Below are 23,062 nucleotides of genomic sequence, written 5' to 3' on the forward strand. Positions count from 1 at the left end.
GCCAGCAGCCCCCACTCCGAGAGCACACGCAGACGCTGGGCGCGCCTGCACCTGCAGCTCGTCTCGTCCTGTCTGGCTCGCTGCCCCTCAAGGGCGACATGCAGGCTGCCGTCTCTTCCTTCCCCCGAGGTTTGCCAGGGCATGACGGAGAGCTACGAAGGAGCAGGGTAAGTTCTCATGTGGGTGACGAGTGTCTGACGGGAGGAGAAGCGCTCTGTCCGAGAATTACACACCAAGAACCGGCAAAATCGGGACTTGCCCCGAAGCCTCGTCTCAGAGCCGGACGCCGGCTGCACCCCTGGCTGCAGGGTGAGGGCCCCATGCAGCGTCAACAACAAGCTGCCCGGGTCCACCTCTACTCTCGTCCCAGCTCAGGAACGACTCCCAGGACTGCCAGGACAAGTGACTACAGAGGGCGGCGGAGAGAAGAACGTGCACGGCACGGCTGCCCGCTTATGTGGGCGATGATCACAACGGGGAACCGGCCGCAGAGTCCCATTAAGTGATTTCAAACATTCTGCTTTTGTGAGGAAGCCACTTTATTTTTACACCATGACATTTTATTGATTTATAGGATAACAAATTTTCTTCTTGGCACCATTTTAGGCATAACCTAGCAAACGGGGAAATAAAGACAAGCAACAAAGCCACAGGTGTGCTAACCAGCTTACTTCCTGACCCGAAGAGCTCCGTTGGCTTCTGCGTTTCGGGACGGAGCAGGAGGTCAGGGTCACTCCTGCGGGAAGCCAGGCAGGTCACCAGGGGGCAGATGCCTCCCGCTGGGTCTGGGGACCGAGGCACGGCCTTCTCGCAGACTCAGACTCGCACCATGGCTGCTACCGAGTGCCGCGCGGCCCTCTCCCCTGCAACTCTGAACACGCTCCGGTACTCTTCCCGCCGTGGCTACCTCCTGCTTGTAACGTGTCTACAAAATCCTTCCGTCTTTCCTTACTCTGTGAAGACTGAGTCCATACAGGACTTTAACACAGACTTTCTAGAGAGGTCTCGGAGTACCGTTTAAGGGGATAGCGCACTAATCTGAGAGAAACGTGGCCAGCTCGTCACAGTGCACTGTCACCCTCAGAAAGCCTCCCAGATTTCACAGCTCACACGCCGTCGCTGTGATTTTACAAAGGGCTAGACACCACCGGCTATTACACCAAGTGGACGCTAGGTGGCGCCAGAGTCCAGGGCACACAGAAGCTCCGCACAAACCTACCTCCCGTCAGGACCGCAGAAGGTTTGGGTTACCAAGCGCCATCCTTTCTCCAAGTCTATTCATACTTAAACCGTAAGTGAGTCTTGTTAAAATGTGTAATCAATATCACTCTTTAGCTATCTCACACTCGCAGGGACGTGTTACGTTGTTTTATTATTTTTTTTAATTAAGAAACTTGACATTCTGTGAATGTGGTGTTTAAAAATTTATAAACTCCCCCTCAAAACAATCCTATGGGACTAAGACTGGCAAGACGTGAGCACTCTGCTTTGTTCCCCCCAGGGTGGAAGAACAGGCCCTTATCTAAGTGCTAAATTCATCATTCCACAGGGGTTTCTCCAGGGGCAGATGGAAGCTCACCTTCCACCCCATCTTAAGGGTAACTGATGGAACCTAGAAAATTCATTCTCCTCCTCCTATAATCCAACACTGTTTTTGTTTGGCTTTAGGTTCCCTCAATCAAATTTTATTTATAACATACTGATCTCTAATACTTTTCAGAACAAAAAAAGATAGGCCCCAAATGCAAAATTCAAAATTCAAGTCTCAAGGTGGGTTAAGACCAGAGTTAGGTGGCTTAGCAATGGCTCCGAGCAGCCCATGACCCTGCACCGCTACTCAGACACAGACCCTGAAAACCACATCCTGGCTGAGGACGCTCAGAATTATCAAGACTATGTGTGAGGAAGCAAAGCCACGACCACCAGCGGATCACGTGTGGAGGGCGGCCAAGCTGTCACCCCCCAGCGCACATGGAGAGAGACTGCCCGCGAGCCCTCACGGAGAACACCAGTCCTCAGAACTCCTGGAGTAGGCTCTGGTCTGCTAGTCCGGACTCACTGTGACTGCAGCCCAGATTCTCCACCACCACGTGTGGGAGTCTCAGGCCAGGATGAGCACGCATTAATGCACCTACAACACTCCAGTGTTGCCCTGCTCCTGCAAGTCTGTCCCCATCGCGGTGACCCGCGGGAAGGGGCTGTCGGCCCCACGTAACCGGCACTGGTCTCTGCCGCACCACCGCGCGATCGACTGCACTGAACACGGAAGCCCAAGTGTTAACTTTCTGTTATGACACACAAATAGAAACTGACCCTCACCATCTCCCTAGGAATCCGGAAATGAAGAACAGGGTGGGTTTGGGAAGGGCTTTCATCCACTCCTCACATTTAGAGACTCTCAACAGTAGACGGATTTCAAACATGTTAAAAATTGTCTCAACTCTAGTCTGATGTTTCCCCATTCACTCATGCAGCAAGAGGCTAGAAAATCCCCTGAAAGGAAAGCACGCAGAAATCTGATATTCACACTCCACGTCTCGCCCACGTGGGACCTGACCCAGAGAGACCAGAGGCTCAAGGAAAACCAGGTCAACCCGCTTCTCTGCTGGTTGACCTACAGGACTCAAGAAGATGCAGAGACCAGGGGTCTGAGTGGAGAATTCTGTTTACTGCAGAACTGGAGACAATCTGCAGCCAGCTCAGCAGAGACTGTTGAGCATTCAGAAATAACCCGTTGTAAAACAAAGAGATCAAACTATAGTCTACGTTACTTCATGTTTGTAAAATCTAAACCAAGTTTCATAGTTGTTAACATGTGAGCTATTTCTGGAAATTATGGTTAAGAAGGCTAAATGCTTAAAAAGTTTTAAGTTACTACAAACAAAAGTGTGTGACAACAAAAAGTATGTATGTACAGATGCCTATGTAAACTTGAGGAGAATAGGAGGACTTGGCAAAATCATTTCATAAGTCTCGTAATTGAGCACCTGAAAATTTCCAAATAATCTAACTCTAAGGCAAAGTTCTGATAGGGCATGCCCAGGAAATAAAATACGTCTTTCTTCTCGAATGTACTATTTTAACATGAAGTAACCAACACAGAGGGAATTTAAACCGAGACCTGAGTCTTGCGGAAGGGCCTCAGGTGACGCACCTGAATGGGGCCCACTGACATCAGTAGGTTCTTCAGCTGGACATCAGTGGTGGACGAAGAAAGGCCTTCAACAGACACGACACAGGGCTGAGGCTTACACTCCACCACTCGGAGGTTCTGCTTGTTTGGCATCAGGCGTCCCCGGCCCATCGCTCCTGCCACGCCTCGGCCTCTCCCGTGCATGAGGACCTGGCAACAGCAAAGTATGATTTGACTTTTAAGCTTTGGATTTTCTTCCCACAGCTGCTAAGATTATACAAGTGGGCAACGCAACTCAGAATCCATTACAATATACCACGAGCTCCAGGATCCTCTGTACTTTTCATCCACTACCAGAGCAGGGTTTAATGTTGAAGTGAAACCATCCCAGCAAGTCTGGGTGGAGGCAAAGGAGGGAAAGAGAAGAGCTAGGTGTGACTCTAGGTCCATACCAAGTGCAATACGGGTAGGCACTTGCAGTGTAACCACTGTTGGCAGATGAAGCAGCAGGATCAGAGGGGCTGAGAAACTTGTCTGGGTCTCGTCCTAACAGCCCCAGAGCCCAAATTTCTCCCGGCGTACTCCAGGCCACATCCATGGGGACTGGTTCCACCACAAGCCCCAACATTATGGACCCAAGTCTCCTCCTGACTCTGTGAGGCTGGCACCCTGAGAAATCTGAAAGGCAGGTTCTGTAGCTGGGGTCACCTCGCAGCTGCTGCACGTCACCATGCCACACATCACAGAGCTTTAACAACACCAACAAAATCCAAGCCAAAACAATGCCCGTGTTCCCCTCCCCACCACACAGCGATGATGTCCCTGGTCTAAAGCAGGGCCCAGACCTCAGGAGATTTTTAAGTTGTCCAGGGGTTCAAAACCAGTCTTTTAAAGAAGAGGAGACAGCTGAATCTTTCTGGTATTTTCTAATTAGAAAATTAGATAAAGCACCAAGTGCCAAATGCTTTCTCTAAAACAAAACTCCTCCTCTGCAGGTCAGTGGTGAAATGCAGGAGGCAGGTGGAACTGAACAGCACCAGGGCTTCCAGACATTCTAACCCAAATTCTGCCCTAGAACCTGGGTACAAAGGGACAAAAATGACCCCCTGTTCATCACAGAAAAAAAGGGCAGAGAGGAAGGTAAATGGAAATCAGAACGGAACCTTTGCACATGAACGGGCACCAAACAAAGGGAAATGCATACAAAACATTTAACACTCCCCAGAAGGCAACAAAACTCCGCCTGGGAAGTGAGTTTTTGAAAAGTGCAAAAGGGTATTTCAAGAGAAGTCACATTGGAAAACACATCAAAAGGTGCATGTAAATCACATCAATAAGATAAAAACCATACAATCATTTCAACAGATGCAGAAAAAGCATCTGACAAAGTATAACGTCCATTCATGGTAAAAACCAACAAAACAGGTCTAGAGGGAACATACCTCAACATGATAAAAGTTACATATGAAAAACCCACAGCCAACATCATACTCAGTGGGAAAAACAGAGCTTTTCTCCAAAGATCGGGAACAAGAAAGGGATGTCCACTCTCACCGCTTTTATTCAACACAGGACTGGAAGTCCTAGCTACAGCAATCAGAAAAGAAAAAGAAATAAAAGGCATCTAAATTGGTAAGGAAGAAGTAAAACCTTCACTATTTGCAGATCGCATGATACCACATACAAAGAACCCTAAGACTCCACCAAAAAACCACTAGAACTGATGAATTCAGTAAAGTTGCAGAATAAAAAAAATCAATATACAGAAATCAGTTTATGAAACAACATAAAGAGAAACTGAGAAAACAATCCCATTTACAGTCACACCAAAAATAAGATACCTAGGAATAAACCTAACCAAGAGGGGAAAGACCTGTTCTCTGAAAACTATACAACACTGGTGAAAGAAACTGAAGATGACACAAAGAAATGGAGAGACATTCCATGCTCATGGCTTGAAGAACAAATTATGTTAAAATGTCTATAATACCCCAAAGCAATCCACACATTTAATGCAATCCCTATCAAAATACCAACAGCATTTTTCACAGAACTAGAACAATCCCAAACTTTGTATGGAACTACGAAAGACCCCCCAAATAGTCAAAGCAATCTTGAAAGGGGAAAGCAAAGCTGGAGGCGTCACAATTCCAGACTTCAAATTATATTACAAGCTGTAGTGATCAAGAGTATGGTATTGGCACAAAAACAAGACACCTAGATTAAGGGAACTGAATAGAAAACAGAGAAATAAACCCACAACTATATGGCCAATTAATCTTTGACAAAGGAGGCAAGAATACGCAATGGGAAAAAGAAAGTCTCTTCAACAAGTGGTCTTGCAAAAACTGAAAAACCACATGCAGAAGAATGAAACTGGACCACTTCTTACACCATACACAAAAATAAAGTCAAAATGGATTAAGGACCTAAATGTGTGACCTAAAACCATAAAAATCCTAGAAGAGATCACAAGGCAGTAATTTCTCTGATATTGGTCATAGTGACATTTTCCTAGATGTGTCTCCTGAAGCAAGGGAAGCAAAAGCAAAGATAAACTACTGGGACTACATCAAAATAAAAAGCTTCTACACAGTGAAGGAAACAATCAACAAAACTACAAGGCAACCTACGGAATGGGAGAAGTTATTTGCAAATGACATATCTGATAAAGGCCTAGTATCCAAAATACATAAAGAACTGATATAACTCAACACCCCAAAACCAAACAATCCAATTAAAAAATGGGCAGAAGACATGGCCAACAGACATATGAAAAGACGCTCAACATCATGAATCATCATGAAAATGCTAATCAAAACAACAGTGAGATAATCACCTCACACCTGTCAGAATGGCTAAAATCATAAACACAACAGCTGAACTATGGAAGCAGCCCAAGTGTCCATCGAAAGATGGAGAAAAAATATGTGCTGTATGTATATGTGTGTGTATATATATATATATTACACACACACACACACACACGGAATAGTACTCAGCCATCAAAAAGAATGAAATCTTGCCATTTGCAATGATGTGGATGGAGACAGAGAGTATTATTCTAAGTGAAATAAGTCAAAGAAAGACAAACACCATGATTTCATTCTTATGTGGAATTTAAGAAAACAAATGTACAAAGAAAAAAAGAAGCAAACCCAGAAACAGACTTTTAACTCTAGAAAACACACTTGTCAACAGGGGGGAGTGGGTGGGCGGATGGGTGAGACAGGTGACGGGGTGAAGAGCACTCTTAGCACAATGAGCACGGGGTCATGTATGGAATTTTGCTGAATCACTATATTGTACACCTGAAACTAATATAACACCGATGTTAACTACAATGGAATTAGGAAAAAAGAAGTTGCAAGTAAAACTGGCTGGAAACCAGCAGTAAATATTCTTATGTTCTGGCTATAATGTCAGAATATTAATAACAATATTATTATTAATGTATATTATTTATCATGTATTATTATTATTTTTTAAAGATTTTATTTATTTATTTGAGACAGAGAGAATGAGAGCGAGCGAGCACATGAGAGGGGGGAGGGTCAGAGGGAGAAGCAGGCTCCCTGCCGAGCAGGGAGCCCGATGCGGGACTCGATCCAGGGACTCCAGGATCATGACCTGAGCCGAAGGCAGTCGCTTAACCAACTGAGCCACCCAGGCGCCCTATCATGTATTATTATTAAGGTGTATTCCTTATACACCAGGGACCATGCTTTTTATATGCATCTTCTTATGAAATCCTCCCAAGAGCCCACATGAGCTAGGAAACATTGCTGTCCTCACTTCATAGGAGAGTAGACGAAGGTTTCAGATGCACACAGCTGTACGGGGAAGGGGGCCTCTAATGTCTCTCTCCTCATGTATCGGGGGACAGCCCCTGACTGAAGCTGGTTTAGACCTGAGCAACCTTCAAAGACTGAAGTTAAGATTTAATGTCTGTCTTCTGTTGCAAAAGGGGAATAATTTTGTTTGCTCCTGCATCATCAAGTGCTTATAATACAGACAAAGTCATTTAAATACTTCAAAGACTCAGAATGGCCTTCATATTAATACTATTACTACTTAGTATCAGTAGAAGGACAAGCAGACAGGAAGAGCTAACAGACTGCAGAGCTTTCTAGAAGAAACTCAAAAGCAGGTGTTGCCGCCCTGCTTCCTCCCTTGCATAATTCCACCAGACAAGGGGCATCTGACTTATACACCAAAAGGAGATTTTACTGTCAGGCAGAGAGGTGAAGGCTTTGGGGAAGCAAAAGAGACAGCTCCCCTACCAGCTGAGGGGAAGGGCGCCCTACTACAGGGACGTAACGGGAGAAAGTGGACACTCCTCTCCTAGGGAAGGTTTTAAATTCAGTGCGCAAAAGGAGAACATGCACCTCCACGGAAGGCGTTCTGGATGCCCCTGTCTCTTATGACACAGTCAGAGTCAGAACCCCTTCAATCCCCTGGGCGAAGGAAGGAGGAAAGAATCAGAGTCAGGGCCACTTTCTTCAGACAGGTCCTTCACCCCCAAAGGCCTCGCTTTCCCACTTGTGAACTGGGGTAACAGCAAGGAAGTGGCTGAGCAAACGTCTCCGACGGGGATCTAGGAGCACAAGGTCGTCTCCAGGGCACGGGGCAGAGCTGCAGAGAACAGCCACACCCCCGGTTGTGCGGTCTTTGCCCAACTTCTCCCATTACAAAGTCACGAGAGGAAAGTCCTTTTGTGAACACATGAGCTTTCGAAGCCAGAACAAAGGGGATTACTGTTCATTTATAAACTGACTTGAGCCCTCCTACTGTGCGCTGTAGGCACTCCCGAGAACCGTCCAAATGCCGACCGCTGTTAACTAGGAGAGCATCTACTCGTTCGCGGCGCTCGGCCGAGGTAACAGGCAGTACCTTCTTGGCCAGATGGACTCCCTGGATGCTCTTGATGCCCGGAGGGCCGGCCGAGTGCACGTGGGACGCCACCGGTGCGTGCTGGGGCTGCTGAAGGGCCCCCTTGGTCAGCGTCACCTTGCGGGCGGGCTGCTGCCTCACTTCTGGGGGCTGCGGGAGCCGCTGGGGCTGGCCCTCAGGGTGAAAAAAGCCGTCGCTCTCTCCTCCCTGCTGAAACAAGGCAGCGTGCTGGTCAGTACCTGCTTGGCCGGGCGGCCGTCCCCGGCATCGGGGAGTCCGCCTCGGTTAGTGTTCAACCGAGAGCAAAACTATTTCAAACAAGTGAAAAACCAAACCTGTCATTTCACTAGAGCCACTAAGGAAATTTCTCATCTGACACTGCTTGGGTTTTAATCATATTTTTGAAATTTAAAACATGAAGATCTTTAATTACTGTATCCACTCAAGAGGTCTGTGATTAAAGTGCTGTTTAGCCCAGTGAAATACTGCTTAACTTTAAAAATACTTCACACTCAACATGCATTTGCCACTTTCAAGAGTGTTCTTGTTAAAATCTGACCGTTTGCACGGGCAGGGGTTTTAAACTTTTAACCCGTCTTCAGACCTAACGCAAAGTGGACTGTCCTCAGGACGCATCTCACTGGCTGTGGCCGTAGGCCCTGGGGACATAGCAATGACCCCTGGTCCTCTCCCGCCCCCACCCCGCCTCCCGCTGAGACACAAATGCCTCACCCTCTCAAGTCAGTGATTCAGGACAGACTCGTGGGCCCTATTACAGACTTTGCAAGGATCAGAAATCTAACCTTTTGAGTTTTACTAACAATCCCTTGTTTCTTGACCTTAAAAATTGTTGAATTTCTTAAAAAGAAAACCACAGGCCCAAAATGGTGTCACTTAGAGCTCCCAAACTGGGGCTCACGGAATAATCAACCTCCCCCAGAAACGTGGTCTTCGTTGGTCAGTCAGGAAGTTTTCGATCAGCACTAAAGAGCAGGCCACAGGGGCCCTGTCTCCTCTGCATAAGACAAGCACTTTCCCCCTAAGGGAGAGCCACCTGCCTGAAACCATCCTTTTCTTTTGCCAATAACTTTCTTGCCCTCTCCTCCTTCTATAAAAATCTCCCGTTCTGTACACCTCCTGGGAGCCTCCGCTGCTTGCTGGATGGGATGCTGCCCAATTCACAAATCGTTTAATAAGCCAATTAGATCTTTAAAATGTTCTCAAACGTTTGCTACTGAACATACTCAAGCTGTACTATTTATGTTTATGATACCACCAAGCAGCATAAAAAACCTCTCCGGATGGTGCTTGTTCAGTTAAGTGCAGCGTCTCTCCAAGAGAGTAGCGGGTGACCAAGAAAGTGTGGACAGCAAGAAAATCCTATCTTGCCCTGCTAAGTTACATAATCTGAGCAGAAATGGATGCCTGCAAGTGGACAGTAAGATTCTGATCTGGACAGCACGAGGCTCCACTCCTCACGCCCACAGGAGCTCCAGCGAGCGGTCAGTGTGCGGCCTGCTGAGCTGCACCAGTGTTTCCAAAAGGAGCTGGCTGAATCAGCTCAGCAGCAGCCTGTGGATTCTGTGCCTCGCTCCCCTCTATACTTATCTTTTAGAGACAGTTTAATGGAATGGAGTGAAGGGACAGGGGCTGGAGCAAGATAGGTGTAGATAAGATTTGTGTAAAAACTGCCCAAAGTAATTGGGACCCAAGAGAAATGGGATGAAAACTGTCACCTGTGGCAGGGCTTCTGGCTACGGCAGCATGAAGGGGATGGCAAATCCCCCTCCCTTCCCCCCGCAAATAAATATCTGACAAAACCATCCAGAACAAGCACTTCAGGTCTCTGGGAGTCAACGAAAGTGAAAAGAATCAAGGACCAGCACCTACTCCTGAGACCTGGCGTGCAGGGCCGCAGCCCGGGCCGCCACGGATGGCAGACCTGAGAAGCCTCAGAAGCAAACTTGGGGGGAAGGGAATGAGGAACACCCACCAACCTGTCAGCCCGGGGCCTTTCTGGAACAATAGCAGACCAGCCAGTAATCGGAAAACCACGATGGGAAATCCTGGAAATCAAAGAGCTCCAAAAGGCCTAGGTAAGTGCCAGGGAGCCAGGGAAGCTCACACGGGTAGGGAGTGGGTAGGGAGGACGAGCAGAGGGGGGCTCTGAGGGCCAGTGCCCACCCCCCCACAAACCACTGGCTAATCTCTTCCTGAATGACTGTCTGGCCAACCAACAAGCTATGTAGCAACATGGTCAACCCCTAGGAAGCCAGCTAAGAAATGGAGTAATAAAAAAACTCATCAAAAAATATTCTGAACTGAATAAAAATACAACAAATCAAAATCTAGGGGATGCAACTAAAGAGTTATGTCAGAAAGGAAAAAAAACTTGAAATCAATAACCTGAGCTTTCATCTCAAGAAGCTAGGGGAAAAAAGGGAAATCAAACCCAAAATACGAGGCAGGAAACGATAAGATCACAGCAAAGAGCAATGACACAGGTAAGAGAAAAACGAGAGAAAAATCAATGAAACCAAAAGTTGCATTTTTGAGATCAACAAAACTGATGACCTCTAACTAAACTGATCAAGAAAAAGGGAGAGACAGGGCACAAATGACCAAAATCAGAAACAAGAGAGCAGAGGTCATCACGACAGGCCCCACCAAAATGAAAAAGGACGTCATGAACAACTTTATACCAACAAGTCAGGCCGCTGAGGTGAAACGGACAGACTGCAAAAGAAATGCAAAACACCAAGACGGATTCAAGAATGAGGAGAAAATCTGAAAATCTGAGAAGACACTGAATTGGTAATGAAATTACCAATTTCATTCACTGTTTCAGGAAGAAGAGAGGAGGAGGAAGAACCTTCCCACTCATCCTCTGAGGCCGGCACGACCCGGAGAGAAACGCTGAAGACCTCACAGGAGAGGAAAGCCGCCAAAGCATACCCTCACAAACGTACGTGAAGAAAGGTCCCTACCAAAATATCAGCAACCTGACGCATCCACACAGAAAAGGGACCGCGCCCCATGCCCTAGCAACACTGACCCCAGGAATGCAAGGCTGGCTGGACACTGCAAAACCAATGAATGTTACCGAGCCACATGATCGCCTGCACTCGTGTAGGAAAAGCATGCCTGATTAAACCTCTCTACAAACGAGGGACAGAAGGAACCTCTGTCAACCCAGAAAGGGCATCTACTACAAATGGGCAGGTCACATCATGCTTGGTGAAGACGAATGAGTGCTTTCTCCTAAGGACCACTTGTATTCTCATTGCCCCGACTGGTCAGGGACACTCAGTTTACCTACCAGTCACCTGGGGAGAGTTCTAATCTGAGCCATCCTGGGCTTTAATCCAGAATCCATCCAATTAGACCCTGTGGAGCTGGGACGCAGAAAGGAACGTATTTTAAAGGCTCTGTGGGTGATGGCTGTCCAGCGAAGGCTGCAGATGGCTGAACCAGACAGGGGTCCCCCGTGCTCGGACTCTGTGCGTCCATCAAGTGCATTACCACCGCCAGCTGACAGTCACTCCGACCTCACAGAGGAAGACCCCCAAATGACAACGGAAGCACTGTGGGAAGATCACCATCCACAGAAATGTTTAAGATGCTAGTCTGTGTTTCTGAAAGCTGTCCCACAGCTCTTCCACCCAAGGTGTGAGCTGGTGCCCGAGCCAGGCAGGGGCCGCCTACTCTAGCTGCATAATGTTTCAAAGTCTTTACCTTAAAAAGCTATGTGACCTCTATTTTTGGATATGCTTGAATTCTTTTCTTTGGGGAGGGTGCAGGGAGGGACAGAGGGAGAGAGAGGGGGAGAGAGAGAATCTCAAGCAGACTCCACACCCATTGCAGAGCCCGACACAGGGCTTGAGCCATGACCCTGAGAACATGACCTGAGTGGAAATCAGGAAATCAGACACTTAACCGACTGAGCCACCCGGGCACCCCTTGCATTTTTCTAGGCCATAAAGTTCAAACATTTAAGGACATATACCACATATCCTCACCTTTCTCAAGAGCCAGTGATCCATCATTTATTAATTCATCTAAAATCCTGAAATTCTGTTAGTATAGGATTCACAGATCTCCTATGCATATGTTGAGTCAGGCAGTCCTTAGTAACATTCCTCTTTTTCCTGGGAGCTGACACTTCACACTAAGCCCCAGGCCCCACAAGAGGCTGGGTGTTAGGTACAGGCAGGCCCAGCTCAGCTACACAAGAGTCTACCGACTGACTCTCCAACTTCCACCCTGTTCACCCATGTGAATGAATGAACTGGCTAGGTACTGGTTAGCTCTATGGGAAAGCCTTCCATTGTAGGGACTTCAGGGGTCTAAATAAACTCCCTGGGAGCCTACCCGACGAGGTAAAAGTTCAAGGATCCCTAGAGCATACACTATCCTGCAAGCATCCACAGAAACCAGAGGTTGAGACCCTATCATCCTGTTTTGCTCACCAAACCAAAATTTCTTGTATACATCAAAGGTACTGAGGTTACCTACTGAATGAATCAATAAATAGTGCATCAGACTTTTAAAAACTGAGTAGTTCTCAATGTGCTAGAAAAAAGATGATAGGATCAGGAACTCTAGGTTACAGCCACCGCCAATTAGTACACCGGTATTTACTCAATGTCACCATGATACTAAAGAGGCCAGCTTCCAAGGCCACAGCACTGTCTTGTGCATCAGAAACGATTATGCCACGTTGCAGAACAGATAATTAGCCGGTATGAACAGCCTAAAAGGGATGATGTCCATATATACCATAGACAAAAAGAACAAATATTGTCATCATGTTTTTCTTTAGTAAGCCGAAGCTAAAAACATGATCTAGATAGTGAACTTTAATTTAAAAAGAAGAGCTTGCACCAAAAGTTAAGATATTATAACTTGATGGGGCGCCTGGGTGGCTCAGTCGTTAAGCGTCTGCCTTTGGCTCAGGTCATGATCCCAGGGTCCTGGGATCAAGCCCTGCATCGGGCTCCCTGCTCGGCCAGGAGCCTGCTTCTCCCTCTCCTGCTCCCCCTGCTTGTGTTCCCTCTCTAGCTGTCTCTCTCCCTGTGTCAAATAAATAAATAAAATCTTTAAAAAAAAAAAAAAAGATATTATAACTTGACTATTTTGAGGGAGACAATGTGTATACCTATTTGGATGACAAATATACAACACTGGAGATTTGATGGTTTTTAAACTGCGAACTGAATTGAGAATATAAACATTTAGCCAAGAAACACTCCAAATAATAAAAATTCTCTTCATTGTTATATTGGGCAAGAGACTGGTGGTAATTTACTGTAAGAGGAGACGCTAAAGTCAGATAAAAACCCTGAAAAACAAAGTCCTGAACTTTCATTTCCTTTCAAGAAAAGTTTACTTTTTAAAATGGGCTTGATCCCCAAAGTTTAGGAAAAACAGGTACCACAAAAGCCTCTCCTTTCCTCATTTGTGAAGAGAAAAACTTAACTTTCCTTATGTAGAGTGGAGTATGAAAGCTTGTGACACCAAGAAAGGGTCCCAGTCATGGTGTAAAGGCCTCTTTCAGGGTTTTCTAAGAAATCACCTGAAAAGACACAGTGATGACACCATTTCTGTGGATCTGCACCTCTTCTCCTACCGCTCTGGCCCCAGGGCACAATCTCTGGGCTATGGGGTCTCTGTCCTCCTCCCCCCTGCCTGGTCTGCATCCTCAGAGGCCCCCACAGCACTCTCCTCCCCCGGGGCTCCCAGGCCTGGAAGCGCTTTGTGCTTCTTCATACAGTAATCGCCACTGCTGTTCTGCTCCCGTTAGCCAGCAGGGGATCCCCTGGGAGGCACTGCTCCCCACAGCATCCTCAGGAGAACAGAACAGAGCAGGTGGATGACAAACACTTGTTAACGACGCACACAGAAAGGGGGATGTTTCAGGCAGGGATTATGACGGCTGCTCAGCTTTCAGGGAAAAAAATTCCTATCAGTTGTGTATTGGAAAGTGGGAGGAAGCCCTAGGCAAGCTCTGGAGTTGCTCATATTCGAGGCAATTTTTTATACCTTCTACAGCTGTAAATGACATAATAAACTCTATAACATAAATTTCCAAGGCACTCCTAGGACCCTGATCACAAGAGTTTTGGTATGATTAACACATCCCACTGTCGAGAGGGTGGGAGGAGCTAATGTTTCTGGAATGTCTGCAATGTGACAAGCAGTATACTGTACAGACATCATTTTCTTTCAATCCTCCCTTCAAGATAAATACTATTATCCTCATTTTGCAAATGAGAAACCGGAGGCCCTTGGTCACAGGGTACCTGCCGGAACTTCCTGTGTCCGTGGTCCGACGCTACTTCCTAAGGGAAGGACTACACCTGAACAGAACTGTTTTCAGCAAAAGTTGAAACAAAAAAAGACTAGCCCTCCTGCAACTGCAGGAAGGGTCACTATGATGCTGTGCGTTTGTTTTTCTAAACCACACAGCTGAGCACTCAAGGCTTAAATAGAAGTTATTCCATTTTGTAAGAAAAGTGGAGAGATTTCCTTTTTTCAACGGACAGAAAAATTATTCTCTTTCAAATCAGCACGATGAAAAGCTAATCCTTACATTCCAGAATTATTCCAGTTACCATGTGGAAAACCATCAGTGCATTCCTGACTAGGTTCTGGGCAGGAACGTACTGCTAAGACCCTCACACTCACACAGACCCAGACAGTGGTCAAGGAGAAGCAAACTGAATGCACCCATGCATCTGCAATCTTCTGCAACTTACACGAACAGTTCTGGCACTGAAACAGGTCCTGAAATGATTAGTACTTCGGTATATACATTTGAAAATACTGTTGAACTCAAATTAGGAATTTCAGAAACCTGCCAACATTTACATAGGAAATAACTGGTTGTTTGTGGACGGCAAATGACGTCCTCTTCAAAAAAAGGTCAGTTCACTTTGAAAGTGCATCTCTCTAGGTGGCCCCGCTCTCTTTCACGCTCCTTGCACAGCAGTGTGTGTAGATGCGATTTTAAGGATCTGCCACTTCCTCTAAACACAGATGAGGTGAAAAAAGTTTAGCCTATCTTAGACCAAACCAGAAATATTTTGTTGGTTGTCTTCACAAATGATTCTCTTTTAATGAATACTGTAAAAATGTCTTTTCGGAGTCATTTTTCTTTTTTAAATGTAAGAGGTACTACCTGAATTAAGTAAGCCTAGGGAACACTTTATATCAGCTGAATCATTACCAAAAAATGAGGTTTGTAGCCACCAACATTAGCAGGACAAATTTATTTATAACAAATGGTTTAAATGTATAGATAAAAATGCCCATTGACACTGTCAGGGCTTCCTGCAATTTGACAGATCAAATCTTATTTTCATTCTTAAACCCCATGAAGAAGTGGTATCACTGACTTGCATTCACTAGTGAGCAAATTGATTAATCCCTCTCTATAGAAATCTCAGCTCTTGATTACACCTATCAGACGTTAAGCAGCATTATTCTAGAGTGACAACACTTGACAAATTCCCCAACCATTTTTCTCAGCTTTTGTGGCCCTGCTAGCTTGTATTAACCCTGATGAAAAATTAATTTCCCTTATCTTCTTCTAAAGCCCAAAATCCAAATCCGCCAAACTGGCAACTCTTTCTGTAAAGGTATTATGAAAACCTCTAAAAGATTAATTGCATGTCTTCAGGTGACATTAAATTAATTTCTGTACTCACGACAGGCATCTGATACTCCGTACTGAGAGGACAGATAACATTGTGAGGACACACACAAGGACAGTGGTTAGGGTCCCAGGGCAGCCTCTTATGAATTCTCCTTCCGATAAGGACCACTTCACTGTCATGGCAATGCTGCTGATCTTACAGCCCACAGACCACAAACGGAACAGGTTTCTATTAACTGCAACAATGCTGGGCCTAGCCCTGTAATCTTTAGAAAGCTCACTCAGAATCTGGACAATAAACGATATGCATGCTACGTGAAGTTTCTAAATATAAATACATTTAAGGCTCTATTTTGTCTTTGAAGACTACTCTTTAAAGGAGAAAAAGTAAAATAAAATAAACAGGCTAACATTTTTTTTCCAGATTCCTAGGTCAATTCTCTAATGAAACTGTTACAAAAGAAGAGGAGGTGAGATTATTTTATATTTGTTGATTCTCTGCAATCAATTATCCTTACATGTAGCAAGCATGCAAAACATGTACACAACTTAAGTCTACAGTGCTTCCCATAGAATTTCAGTAATGGGCCCACATGGGTTGAAGTGAAGCAACATCTCTCAGGTTAAAGAGACCAGGGCACACAGACCCTGTAAGTGCCCGGGCTTCCTGCGACGAAAGGACCTGACTGGCACATACGCTGGACTCTACGGTATGGTGCTGACAAGGCACAGGGGCCCTCGAGTGCCCGCCCGCCTTCTCTCACCAGCCTGCCTTTCTGAGATGAGTCAGGTTTGGGGAAATCTTTTAAAAAATACAACTGACTGGCCTTTGGAGGAACAAAACAAAGCCCTGAGCCTGGGGCGGGGGCGCTCCTGCCCAGGACTCTCCAACCTCTCTCGCACGAATGGACCCCTCTCGAAAGGAAAGGGCAGCTGAGGGTGAGACAGTGGGGCTGCTGCACGCTCAGGCTCTCCAGGCAGCAGGGCTCCTGTGAACTCGGGCTCTTCCAGCTGAGCCTCCCACTTGGGTGGGGCTCCCAGCCGGGGAGAGAAGCTTCCAGCTTGCCCGCGATGAGCAGCTTGGAAGGAGCTACTTCCCTGAGGAGGTAACATGGCTCCTATTCTTGGCAGTTGTTGGAAGTCAGGAGAGGGAAGTTACCCAAGACACTAGAGACAGATTTCCTCCTCTGCTGGGGAGAATGAGTTACCACATCCTGATTCCTAGTATACATGAATTATTTCTGATTTAAGCATTTATTTACTCCCCAACATCATACCCCTAAAAAACCCCAAAAGTGAACGTAGAGAGATTGATTCTAATGAACGATTGCTGATCTTGCCCAAATTTAGAAGCCACATGTTTAAGAATGCTTTAAAAAGTCCTTTCTCCGAAAGTTATTAATTCTGCCACTAAAGCATTTCAAAGCTCTTAAAAACAACTATTTATATACAATAGCTTCTGCTCCAAAAGGAAGTTTTTGGAATATACATATTCTCCAAGACGTGACTAATCAGGATTTATGCCCCAAGTCTCTTCCTCTTTTCTGCGAGTTGCCTTTGGGCCCTTCTACTGCTTATGAGCACCTGTCACAGGGAAAGGACCTCGCAACCAAAGAGGCCCACCTCCACCCCATCATCAGACTACCCCCCTACCAGAGAGGGATGGAGCCTGCAAGGCAAAGGTCTGGGCTCACCCTTGCCTCCAGCCCCCAGCCCTCCTGGCTCCCCGACCTGGGTTAAAGCAGCTTCTCTTACACTCAGTTTCCCTGACCGTCTGGTCTTCCCAGAACCTTCCTATGCCGAGTCCACAGCAGCTCTGTCCTTTCGTACCTCACTTCCAACTCATTTCCACCTGACTCACTTCTTCCTGATCCTCAAGCGTGGTCTCAGCTCCCAGAGACTGCCTGACACAGCGTTAAGCTTCTGCCAGAAATCAAGTGAGTCAAGAGGGCCGTGAGGCAGCTGAGCACAGGTCACGGGGTGACCTCCACAGCGTGGGACGCGCTCTGCCTTGGCCCGGGTCTCCGCACGAGAAGTCCTCACACATACCCGCCACTCAGCACAACCCAAAAAGCGCCAAACTGTTATGTACAACATAATCCCATTTAGTACGCTGAATAAAGAAGGGGTCTGCAAGGGAACCATAAATGTTAGCGTGAAAAGACAACCAGAAGAATTAATAACAAGAATTAATGCTATTTTTCCCCATTTTGCTAACTGGTGCCGTCCAAATGTCTGCAACAAACAGCTATTACTTTCACAACCAGAAGTATTCATGGAAAAAACCCTGTTCTAATTCCTTCTTCGGTATTTCATTAAAGAAACCATACACAATGTCCAGATTTTTAAAGGGAGAAGATACTTTCTCAGTTATTTCAACAAATGTCTTTTTAAATATTTACAACGTCCTTGAAACCGTCCTTAATCCTGGACACAACAAGTGAACAGAAGCGCAAGCCCAGCCTCAGTCAGCAGCAGTAACCAGGAAACAGCTCCGCAAGCCCGCGGCCGCGGCAGGAGCAGCGCAGGGCAGGTAGCCGGCGGGCCAGAGGCGGAAACAGGCCACATCCGGAGAGCGGGAGGCAGTGAAGGAGACCAATCCCCGTCCTACCTTCTGTGCGTAGGAGCTGCAACTCCTCAAAGCAGGAGTCCCCAAAGGGTGACAGATGGCTGCAGGATGAACACTTCGGTCTCTAAACCCAGTGCTCAGAAGCTGTGCCTAGGACTCTCTGAGTATTAACACTAAAGGTACAGCCTCAGAAAAAACCAACAAGTAAGCACTAGTTTAGAAATATACTTTAAAAAAAAAAACAAGGTTCAAATACTAGTCCATTATCTGTCTGCTAAAACTTTCCAGTGGCCCTCACTGCTTTCTAATGATCAAGATCCGAGACCTAAAACATAAAACAGCCTATAAAGCCCGTCTCCAGACTTGTGTTCTGCACTCTGGTCAGGCTGGCCTTCCTACAGCTAGAAAACTGGCCATGACTTCCCTGCCACAGGACCTCATCAGTGCTCTCCCCCATCTGCCTAGAAGGCTCTTTCCTTTTCACCCTGCCCTCCCTGCTGCACCCAGGTAGCTGCTCCTCTTCACCCAGAGTCACTTCATCAGGTCTCCCTATCCTGCCCTCACCACGCCCGTCAGGGGCTGCTTCACCTGCAGTCAGGACCTCTGCCCACACAGCACCTGGGCTGCTGAGCAGCTCCTACTCTCCTGATGCAGCTGAAGTACTGTTACTGCACGCAGGGCTCCTCAGCCCCAAGTCACGTCTGCTGGACACGCTCTATCAGCAGCTGCCCTGCTCATGAACGCCGGCACCGAGGTGGGACCCCCACCCCAAAGGTGACTGAGGAAGTGACAGCGCCCCCTACAGCTGCCGAAAGCCGTGCAGACATGCACAACAGAACAAAATGCAGAACTACAACTTTGGGCCCCTGCCATGGAGGGGGGGAGCCCTCAGACACCCTCCCTCTTTGTACTGTGCACCTCAGGCACTGCCAAAAGAACATGCCTTGGCTAGCCTCCTCGTCCATCAAGACCCTCATTTTTAACATTTAAATAGTGACGTTACATTGTCTCGGAACTGCCACACAAGAACAATCCAAAAGATAAACTCAACACAGCAAAAAGTCTATTTTATTCATGTAGATGACCTGTTTCAAGAAATGTAACATACAACAGAATCTCTTTTTGATTCATTCATCTGTCTTTGGAACTCACCGTGGAAGGCTGGGCATGCACGGACAGGGCCCGGAGCAATGGTGCTCAGCAAACATACCCGGCGCCGTCTCTCCACTACACAGAGGCGGGACTGACCAAGGAGCTGAGCAGAGAACGTCCAGCATGAGCCTCATCATCTCCTTGCACCAGATTTCAGGATGTGTTCAAAAAGTGATGGAGACACATCAACGAACACAGAGCCAGCCTGAAGGGGCTGTCACTGGCCCATCTGGAACAATTCAAACCTCAAAACCAACAATGGTGTAACAGTTTACTGGATAAAGTAAGAATCCGTAAGCCCATATTGCTGTAAATAAATGAACCAGTAAGTAAGCGAGAGAAAAGAGGAAGCTGTCACAGTAAGCACAGAGTGCTAACATTATAAAAACATCAGGGCTTACTAAAAACAGTGAAAATCTGACAAGAAATGAGACATTTCCATAGTCTCGAAGTATCTTTCCATAAATGAGTTATCAATTACAAAGAGTGGGACCGTAACCCTAGGGAGAGAGATTTGGCAAACACTACCTGGCTCAAGGGATCCGAGTTGCCAACACTGGACAAATGTGTCAGGGGCCTCCCGACAGGACCCACCGAGGACACAATGTCCTTCTGTGGGGTTCCTGCCGAAAGCACATAACCTGAAACAGCACGAGGGAAAGTAAGACAAACCCAAATTAAAGGACATTTGACAAGCTCATGAGCCTCCCAAGGGCAAAACACACAAAGGCCAAGGTGTCTCAGAGTCCTGGGGACAACAACACAACACACGCCCCTGCGCCAGGCCGGGACTCTGGTGCCGGGCTGGGAGAGGCAGGCTGTGCCGATGCTGCGCCTCCTGAGTTCGGATGATGTGGGCCTGTGGTTGTGCAAGAGGACAGCCCACTGCTGAGGAGACACGTGGCTGGCTCCAACGTGCTCCCCAGCGGCGAGAGCGGTGAGTGAGTGTGGGAGGGCGGAGAGAAAAGCGGCCGTGCAACGGGGCAAAACATAAACTGGTGAATCTGATAAAGGGGGCGGCGCAGGAGCTCCTTATACCATCTTTGCAACTTCTCTTAAACTGTAATTACATCAGAATAAAATGTCCTCCACCAAACACAGGAAAATCAGGCACGTACGTGTTACCTCTTCTACCACCTTCCTAAAGAAACTCTGAGAATAACGTCTGAGCGGGGGAGGGAGGGAAGGAACCGACAAATACAGTCCAACCCCCAAAAGCAAGCTCACGTACGCAAATGAACTGGGACCTCTTGCAAGCAGCAGTTGGCAGCCTTTTAAAAATAAAATGCGTCTACTCTACCAACCAGTAGCTGGGTGGCCCTGGGCTCCCAACGCAACCTCTCTGAGACTTTTATTTTTAAAAATAAAAAGAGTATCACAATTGGACAGCGGGCTTTCCTGCTGAGGCATTCGGGCTTCTCCCATTTTTCTGTGTGGCCAGCAGAACAAAGGACTGTTTACTTAATTTGCTGCCAAATTCTTAAAATTTTAATTACCTCAATGAGAATAAAGCTGCTGAATTCAGAGTTTGCTTTCACTTCCTTACAGAGCACTAGAAACGGCCGCTCTGACTCAGCCGCTGCCCCTCCCTGGGGCTGCGAGGAAAGGGTGGTGGGTGGGCCTCCGTGAGCGGCTCCCACGCGCTCGGGTACCTGGTGGCTCCTCGCACCCGCCACTGCCTTGAACGCTCCCAGCCAGCCTGGGGGAGCACGCCGCATTTTCCTGAGGAGACCGGGACCCACTGGGGCCACGAACCAAGGTCACCTGAAACTAGGACCCAACGCGTCCTACCTGGACACAGAGCTGCAACCCTGATGAAAGTCCTTAACAAGGAAGCACCATGTGGCACATAGCTTGTTCTAATTCTCTTTTTCTGGTGTGTGATCAAAAAGGATGGCTGGATGACGACAGTAAGTTTACACTGAGTTAAACACTTTACATTTTTGTATTTGCTCTGATATTCCCTGAATAGTTTTCCGGGATTATGTATTGGTTATGAACAAAATTATGACTTAAAAAGATTGCTCTTTTGGTTTCTGAAAATTAAATACTTAAATTAAGTAGCTTTCTGAGAAATGAGCAAATGAATTTTTCCATATTTGAAGTAATAAAAAAGAACCATTCCATCAAATACAGCTCTTTAGGTAGATTACTTACATATAAGTAACCCTCAGGGAGGAATATCCAACACTCTTCATAAACCACCACTCTACACACACTTACTCCTTTTGTAATCTCACCTAGCAAAGCCAGACCACAAAACAGGAGTGGGAAAACTAAAATCCACAGATACATTGGTGAGCCTCACAACACAGGTCTCTTTAAATAGCCAATTCCCCTAGTTTTCACCCCAGTGTTTTATATATAAAATGTGACCTACTTTGACTAATACAGAAATGTTCAAAGGTTCATTTAGAGCACATGGCAAGTTACAGCTGCACAGAGCCAGGATACCCCGTCCCTCACTCCACCGGGCCAGGGGCCTTGTGCTTACACGCACGTCAAAGTGCTAGAACAGGAAGGATGGAAACCCGGCCACCCTCCAGTCCTGGATCCACACGACTGCTGCTATGCACCCATCATGACACTTTCCTCCTACTTCGGAATCCTTCTCAACACTCTCCAGTCAGTCACTATCACTTGGGGTTGGCAAGTGAAACCTAACCATCACCCTCATTCGAGAAGCCCCCGCTAAAACTTTTCTGAATCAATTCTGCTACATACTCACTGGAAACAGAATATCATCCCTGATCGAGAATTAAGGAACACTTTGGAACAAGGCAGCAGCAAAAACAACCGTTGTAAGTACAAATACTAAGAACCTTAGCTCTGCCAACCCGTAGCTGGGTGGCCCTGGGCTCCCAACACAACCTCTCTGAGTCTAAATCTAGTCACCTGTACCATGGGAATCCAAGTATCTCCCTCATAAAGGTGCTCTGAGTACATGCTAAGCACTGATGTGTGGTCAGCACTACTATTATAAGGCATGAAATCAGACTGCATTCCTGGAGGGGGCCTTAGGAGCAGCCCAAAAAGAAAGCAGACATTCATGGAGTGCCTTCCACATGCTAGAAGGCTCATTTACTCATTCCCACAACCACTTTATAACCCGGTCCACAGCCTGGAGACTGGGGCTCAGAGAAACGAACTGACACACCCCCATGCAAACGCGGGTCCTCCTCATGCAGAGCCACACTGTTTCCACCACGTCACCCCACCACGGACGGATGGACAGATGGAAGCGCTCTGTCCTGGCAAGAGAGGGCTTCGACCGCTACCTTTCGCGAAAGGGAACTTCACAGCGACCAAGGACCAAGAAGATGCCAACAGAGAGAGCCCTCCGTGAAAGTGAAGAACCACTCTTCGAGCTTTACCATGCCGCTGGTTGCCATGACTGTGAGAACCAATACCAATGAAGAATTTTTATTAAATTCTTTTTGAAAACGCTTCCTATGCCCGTGATGCATTAGCCGTAACAAAGAGAAACGATATAAAAGGACGAGAAATTCTCTTATGACGATTAAGGTGAATTAAAACCGCTTTAAAAATAAAATAATAAAAAGGAAGATTTAAAAAACAACCACTGTCTTAAGACTCGGTTCTTTCACATATGAAAAAACCCAATTTAATAAAACCCAAAGATAAATTATTTGATTAT

The 23,062-nt window shown here is 46.7% G+C and overlaps 1 protein-coding gene across 14 annotated transcripts in view; it reads right to left on the reverse strand.

Moving 5' to 3' along the window:
• RBM33 (RNA binding motif protein 33) overlaps positions 1–23,062 on the reverse strand; it is a 127,359-nt gene that overhangs the window by 10,445 nt on the left and 93,852 nt on the right. For 6 of the 14 annotated variants that reach the window (XM_064575676.1, XM_064575673.1, XM_064575674.1 and 3 more), the window contains 2 exons: positions 8,027–8,236; positions 3,122–3,343 (listed from right to left, as the gene is read on the reverse strand). The exons of 1 other annotated variant lie outside the window; for it this stretch is intronic. In XM_064575676.1, the coding sequence (XP_064431746.1) occupies positions 3,122–3,343; positions 8,027–8,236 (432 nt within the window). The remainder of the gene's footprint in view (positions 1–3,121; positions 3,344–8,026; positions 8,237–23,062) is intronic. 7 more of the 14 variants (XM_064575677.1, XM_064575669.1, XM_045863986.3 and 4 more) reach the window with 4 other exon arrangements.

This window comes from Mirounga angustirostris, unplaced genomic scaffold, assembly GCF_029215605.1.
Source record: "Mirounga angustirostris isolate CCGP_5_RB_7025 unplaced genomic scaffold, mMirAng1.0.hap1 SCAF_12, whole genome shotgun sequence".
NCBI lineage: Eukaryota > Metazoa > Chordata > Mammalia > Carnivora > Phocidae > Mirounga > Mirounga angustirostris.